General features: G+C 48.8%; 2 protein-coding genes across 3 annotated transcripts in view; both read right to left on the bottom strand.

Moving 5' to 3' along the window:
- The window catches only part of lrrc75a (leucine rich repeat containing 75A), a gene marked incomplete at both ends in the record, with an annotated part of 32,656 nt that extends 29,736 nt beyond the window's left edge, over window positions 1-2,920 (bottom strand). Inside the window, one exon of the mRNA XM_080549317.1 lies at window positions 2,660-2,920. Within this exon, the coding sequence (XP_080405443.1) occupies window positions 2,660-2,920 (261 nt within the window). The remainder of the gene's footprint in view (window positions 1-2,659) is intronic.
- A 3,996-nt stretch (window positions 2,921-6,916) lies between these two features.
- poldip2 (polymerase (DNA-directed), delta interacting protein 2) overlaps window positions 6,917-7,500 on the bottom strand; it is an 11,909-nt gene continuing 11,325 nt past the window's right edge. For both annotated transcript variants that reach the window (XM_080549256.1, XM_080549257.1), the window contains exon 11: window positions 6,917-7,500. This exon is cut by the window's right edge and continues 149 nt beyond it. The gene's annotated coding sequence lies outside the window, so the exon portion shown is untranslated.

The raw sequence follows: 7,500 nt of genomic DNA, 5'->3' as shown, positions 1-7,500 counted from the left end.
CACACACACACACACTCTCCCTCCTCGTCTCTCTCATTCAGTTCAATAAGCTTTGTTGACGTCTTAGCACACATAGGAACAGTAACAGTAGTAGGTTACTAGTAGCGTGGTCAAACATTCCGGCCACAATACTATCACTATGGGGACGAGTTGGAAAGTTCTAAATTCCACTGTCAGGCAAAATAGCCGTGTCTGGACTTTTTAAACTGTTCAAAATATCTGAAATAATGCAAAATACTAATAGTGTAGCTACATACCTGTTAACTCATGTTATCATTACACTTACTGCTGAAAACTGTCAGTGTTTTCTTCTTAAAAACAATAGCGTACATAGCAGTTAGCATACCCTTAGCATACAAGTTGGACATCGTCGTAAAGGTAAATAAACAGGCTTTCCCACGATATCAAATACAACGCCAATTAGCAATTGTAACAACAGAGAAGTAAACGACCCAACAAATTTACCAACTTTTTTTCCAAGTTTATATTGATCGATATTGTCGAAATGAGAGAACAGTTGAATAACAAAAACTAAGAAAACTCAAATACAAATTTTCCACGGAATTGGAATTCCTATTGATACAGCCTAATCCTACCCATGATATATTACACGACATACAGCCACGCGTCATTTCATAAAAAGTGACATTGTTTTATGTCGTTACCTAGCAACGCCTTGTCATAGCCACGAGAGGAATGTCATAACATGGCCCTGTGTATTCTGGCTTAAAAGAACATGGTTTATTCATCGGTCTTGTAGGACCTTACGGGTATATGCATGGAAGGATGGAAGCTTACAATAGATAAGCAGGTGCTCTGTAATGCAAGAGCTCTTCTCCTCTCTCTGCTATCTCTACTCTCCTCCTCTCTACACCGCTCCTCTTCTCCTCTATCTGCTCTCTCTACTCTCCTCCCCTCTCTACACCCCCTCCCTCCTCTCCTCCCCTCTCTCTACACCCCCTCCCTCCTCTCCTCCCCTCTCTCTACACCCCCTCCTTCCTCTCCTCCCCTCTCCTCCTCCTCCCACCCATGGCGGAGGAACAGCAGACCCAGGCCAGGCAGGCTGGATAGCTTCACAGTAGGGTCCTGAATCGTGCCACTCAGCAGCGTAGTCGAGGGAGGCCTGCTGGGCACGTGTCTCAGCCACGCTCACAGACTCAGACACTGACCAGAGAACAGACCTCTCTGGTCCAAACACGACTGACCCAGACTCAGACACTGACCAGACTCAGACACTGACCCAGACTGTAACAGACCAGACTGTAACAGAGCAGACTGTAACAGACCAGACTGTAACAGACCAGACTGTAACAGACCAGACTGTAACAGACCAGACTGTAACAGACCAGACTGTAACAGACCAGACTGTAACAGAGCAGACTGTAACAGAGCAGACTGTAACAGACCAGACTGTAACAGACCAGACTGTAACAGACCAGACTGTAACAGACCAGACAGTAACAGACCAGACTGTAACAGAGCAGACTGTAACAGACCAGACTGTAACAGACCAGACAGTAACAGACCAGACAGTAACAGACCAGACTAACAGACCAGACTGTAACAGACCAGACTGTAACAGACCAGACAGTAACAGACCAGACAGTAACAGACCAGACAGTAACAGACCAGACAGTAACAGACCAGACTGTAACAGAGCAGACTGTAACAGACCAGACTGTAACAGACCAGACTAACAGACCAGACTGTAACAGACCAGACTGTAACAGACCAGACTTGCCTCTTCACACCACCAGGCATGGATAACAGAGGGGCATGCCGGGGCAGGAGAGCTCAGCTGGTATGTTGTTAGAAGAAGCAGGTATGTCATCATGCATGTAGGGCAACAACTGGCTTCAAACACTCCTCAATACTGAGTTAGCCTGATGTGCTACAGCCTATCAGCACTTGGTCTGTCTGTCTGTCTCTGTCTGCCTGCCTGCCTGTCTGTCTGTCTGTCTGCCTGTCTATCAAGGCTCTGTCTGTCTGTCTGTCTGTCTGTCTATCAAGGCTCTGTCTGTCAAGGCTCTGTCTGTCTGTCTGTCTGTCTGTCTATCAAGGCTCTGTCTGTCTGTCTGTCTATCAAGGCTCTGTCTGTCAAGGCTCTGTCTGTCTGTCTCTCTGCCTGCCTGCCTACCTGCCTGTCTGTCTGTCTGTTTGTCAAGGCTCTGTCTGTCAGTCTGTCTGTCTGTCTGTCTGTCTGTCTGCCGGTGCCTCCACCTCTGTCAAGGCAATGTATTTGTATAGCACATTTCCTACAACAGGGGCAATTCAAAGTGCTGTCCTCTATCAGTCACTGAAGACTCTCCATCCCCCTGAGTCACCTCCACCAGGGGATTAACTCCTCTGGACCGACACCAGGAGTCAGCAGTAATCTGACTGGGGATTTGGAGCGATAATGAAAGACATATGTGTGCGTATGCGCACGCACACACACACACACACACACACACACACACACACACACACACACGCACACGCACACGCACACACACACACACACACACACACACACACACACACTCCAGTCTTGTTAAATTCCAGTAAATAGAATATTATAAGATGTGGAGGACACACACATTGCCCCCCCCCCCCCCCCACACCCACACACACACACACACTGTTCACCACTGTCAGTTGTAGTTGTTTGTATACAAACCTGTCGGAGTGTCCTGAGCATCTCCGTGGCCTCGTCCTGCTTCCCCTGCTTGGCCATCAGCATCATGTCCTGGATCATCCCGATGCGCCTCTGGTAGGGGGGAGGAGGGGTCCCACCACGGCTGAGCCGGTCCCCTGACCTCAGCATGAAGGCAGCGAACAGGTCCCCTGAGCGCTCCTTGGTGGGGGTCCGCTTCCACCCGTGCTGAGGACTGGCCCCCCCGGCCTCCTGACCAGCACCTTTGGTCTGCTTGGTGCCCATGGTTTGATGTTAGAGAGTCTTGAAATGACTTCCTTGATCGTCCTGGAAATATTTCTTCTTGTAGGCCTACAAGTTTATCTGTTGACTTAATCGAAGCCACATTATTGGAGTAATAATTATATTATACTTTTATTAGTATATTAGTCATACTTTTTTTGTTAATATTTTATTATATATATAATAAATAAGTATAATATTATACCTTGAGTGCCATGAAAGGCGCCTTATAAAATAAATGCATTATTATTATTATTATTATTATTATTATTATTATTATTATTATTATTATTATTATTATTATGCTGCCTACTACCTTTGAAACTTCAGGGTTAGTCGAATTTCTGAAGTGTCCAAATGAAATCCAGCGGCCAATCCACCTGTGATTGCACGCATGCATGAGTTATTATCACCAGCTGTCTCTCTGTCTAACAGGTTCCAGGTGGCAAAAAAAAGGTTTCAGTTGACTTGTACTCCCAAAAGCATAAAGATATAATTTAACACACACGCTTGGTCACGTTATGGGACAGCCACTATGCATGCACAACCTCAAACTTTTGTTACATAATCTCTCCGCAGGTTCATCACGTACATTGCCTATCAATTAAATTAAGTGTCCACCACTCTATCTCAGTGATAGAAATGTCAGCTGCGGATTGAAATAAGACCAGCGTCTTAAATCCTGCGTAGCCTGGGAAATAGACTATAACGGAACACACCGCGATTCCTTTAATAACGCGCTGCTCCAAGACCGCAACAATAATAATCTTCCATAAGTGTACATACAGTTGGAGAGTTGTTTTATAACCAATCAGCTAATTAAAATCCCACTGGTTAAGACAGAGCACCTCCTCAACTCGGAGACAGATCCATGTCCGACGATGCTCCCCGAACCATCGCCCCGAATCCGGTCCCGCAGAAGATCTCTGCAAAACTCCGTCTGCACCAACACACAGACCCCTGGGCCGTACTATCCTGTGCACGACTTCATATCTGCTCCAAATAAACGACTGTCAGTGTCCTCCACGACGGAGTTGAGTCGCCTGTGTCCTTCTCTCTTCTCCTCTCTCACGCCCTAGGTTGACATTCCCTCCCTATTACATCGCTCAATCCGCGCAGTTTGGCTTCCTGCAGGAAATAAAGGGAGGAAACGAAGCCAGGGCATGCATAGTCAGTGATGACATTCGAGGGAGGGCATGGCAGCAATGTTTACAACTGATCTGATCTTGTCCTGTCTGCTTCCTCCACCTCCACGTCATTCAACGTTTACTGTCCCCATGACGTCATCTCCATGTGGTTCATCTTCATCTTCATCACAAGACCCGTTATAATGTGCCTCTCTGGGGTTGGTGATTCGTGCATTCCCTGCAATGCATGTGCTGTTGTGCGACACCGAGAGTCCTTAACCGGGTAGGAACAGGGGAGGAGGAGGAGGAGGAGGAGGAGGAGGAGGAGGAGGAGGAGGAGGGGGAGGAGGAGGAGGGGGAGGAGGAGAGAGGAGGAGGAGGAGGAGAGGGAGGAGGAGGAGGAGGAGGGGGGGGGAGGAGGAGAGAGGAGGAGGGGGAGGAGGAGAGAGGAGGAGGAGGAGGAGAGGGAGGAGGAGGAGGAGGAGGAGGGGGGGAGGAGGAGAGAGGAGGAGGAGGAGGCTGAAGGAGGAGGAGGAGGAGGGGGAGGAGGAGGAGGAGGAGGAGGAGGGGGAGGAGGAGGAGGGGGAGGAGGAGGCTGAAGGAGGAGGAGGAGGCTGAAGGTGGAGGAGGAGGATGAGGAGGAGGAGGAGGGGGAGGAGGAGGAGGAGAGAGGAGGAGGGGGAGGAGGAGGAGAGAGGAGGAGGCTGAAGGAGGAGGAGGAGGTTGAGGAGGAGGGGGAGGAGGGGGAGGAGGAGGGGGAGGAGGAGGAGGGGGAGGAGGAGGAGGAGGGGGAGGAGGAGGAGGGGGAGGAGGAGGAGGAGGGGGAGGAGGAGGAGGGGGAGGAGGAGGACGAGGAGGAGGGGGAGGAGGAGGAGAGAGGAGGAGGAGGAGGAGGAGGGGGAGGAGGGGGAGGAGAAGGAGGGGGAGGAGGAGGAGGAGGAGGCTGGAGGAGGAGGAGGAGGAGGGGGAGGAGGAGGAGGAGGCTGAAGGGGGGGAGGAGGAGGCTGAAGGGGGGGAGGAGGAGGAGGGGGAGGGGGAGGAGGAGGGGGAGGGGGAGGAGGAGGAGGAGGGGGAGGAGGAGGAGGAGGAGGAGGAGGGGGAGGAGGAGGAGGGGAGGAGGAGGAGGGGGAGGAGGAGGGGGAGGAGGAGGAGGAGGAGGAGGCTGAAGGAGGAGGAGGAGGAGGATGAAGGTGTCCCTGAATGAACAGATGATGGGACTGACTTATGTATGCCGCGCGTGCGTGCAGCAGCGCACAGAGGAGCAGGGAGGGTTTGGAGAGCATTAGCTTTCTCCCCCCCCCCCCACTCCAAAGACACACGTCAGACAGACAGTAGCCACTCTAATCATTGCTTTGCCTTTCTTCACCTTTACGGTTCTATCTAGGGATGGGCCTAACAGTACATTACCACTCCAACAACAATGTATGGTCACGCTTAAATTGTTACCCTCCAAATGCATAGTTAGTAGATGACATCATCACAGCACACACATCAGTACTTTCAGATAAACTTTCATTCCATAGTGGTGTATTCCACATGGTCACATGGTTGTAGAAATCCGCAGCAGCATTAAATTGGTTGAATTACGCACGGTTACAAACCCGTTGCACGGCAGCATGCTGCCCTCTGGTGGCTGAAATGGGGCGTGGGGGCGGCTGTGGTTCAGAGGTAGAGCCAGTGTCTTAATGATCACAAGGTCGGCAGATCGACGGTTCGAAGCCCGGTTGGCCATGTATCGAAGTGTCCTTGGGCAAGATGCTGAACCCCAAATTGCTCCCAATGAGCGGGGCCGGCCGGCGCCTTGCATGGTAGCTTGCTGCCATTGGTGTGTGTATGAATGGGCGAATGAGAGGCCGTTGTCAAGCACTTTGGAATAAGGCGCTATATAAGTCAGTCCATTTAAAATGTACCAATGTGCAACGACAGATTCTCATTTGAACTCTCAGGTACAGTATAATATTCCTTAGGGGACATTCAAAACCACAAAATAAACTGGACATATTAATATGTTAATATTATGACATATGTGGTGTCAATATGACCAGTTTGCACCATGAATTCACACTGAAATGTAGTTTCTTGTTGGTTCTTGAGTAATGTTAGGGCAGTGAGTTAATATCCTGTATTGTTTCCGGAAGGTTAAGTAGGGTCCCCCTCCCTGCCTCCCCTGCTGTATGACCTTGTCCCGTCCTGGCCAGCTGAGTCCTACGCTTGACTCGATGTCTGTGATGTTGCTGCGTCAGCTGGAGGCAAAGCCGTCCCCCCCCCAAGGACAGGCAGAGGATAACACTGGCCTGGGGGGAGGGTTGGGCGACATCGAGATTTTCATACCTTCATACTGTCCTTGCAATCCTCATCTGTCCTGGTATAAGGTTATACGGCCCGTAGTTCAAGTTTTCATGTTTAGTGTTACGTCACATTACACGTGTAAGTGTTACGTACAATTGAGGTAGTTTAATAAACTGGTTGACTCACCATAACACCATAGTATTCATATAATACTCTTCTATCAATCCAGGCTAAAGTCAGTCAATGATATTAATAATGCTGCTTAACCTAAAGTCATCTGTGAATGAAGTAGAAGGGTGGTGTCTAGAAGGGATCCAGGAGATTACAGGACGCGACATCTCTCTACTTCAGGTTAAAACAGATTACAGGAGGCTAAGGGCCGGTTTCACAGACAAGGCTTAGGCCTAGTCCTGGACTAAATTACACTTTCAATGTAAAATCTCCATTGAAGATGTTTTTTAGTCTAGGATTAGGCTTAAGCCTTGTCTGTGAAACTGGCCCTAAATCTCTGTACTCCAGCTTAAAACATGAATCTAAGGAAGCTTCATTATCACATTAGGGAATTAACACGAGTGACAAAATAGGTAATTTAACATTTTTATTCCACAATTAATGACATCTTTTAAACAAAACGATACAAATAAAACTAAAAGAGCAGCTATACACCAGCCCCTTGAGTGGTCTACAAACTAGGACTAGGACTAGGACTAGCGGGGGGCGGGGCCTGGGGGGGCGGGGCCTGCTGTGGTTGGTTTGATCAACTGATCAAGATGTTCAGTGATTGGTGGAGAGCCTGCATGTCAATCACTAGCAATAAACGCTACGTATCCAAAAAACCTTAAATCGGAGTAAATGATGTTCTATCAGATGAGTCATGGAAGATGAGAACCGTGTGAGTTTTCTCCCCAGCCTAAAAAAAATCATTGCAAGTCCTGCGATCATGTGACCATGTGACCATCGCGCACGGCAATGACGATGCTGAAACGATATATGGTGCAGCCCTCGGTACGACCATCCCTAACCGTGTCGGAAGGGACAACAACATTTGTTTCTCATAGAATATTTGAAGTGTTGTTAATTAATTAAATATATGTTGTTAATAATATATGTTTTTGTTGCAAAAAAAATCTCAAACGGATGGATGCATGGCTTGTTTTCAAGGCTGCT

The sequence above is a fragment of the Nansenia antarctica genome (genome assembly GCF_963989245.1).
Source record: "Nansenia antarctica genome assembly, chromosome: 19".
NCBI classification, from domain to species: Eukaryota; Metazoa; Chordata; class Actinopteri; order Argentiniformes; family Microstomatidae; genus Nansenia; species Nansenia antarctica.
This window is presented reverse-complemented; position numbering and strand designations above follow the sequence as displayed.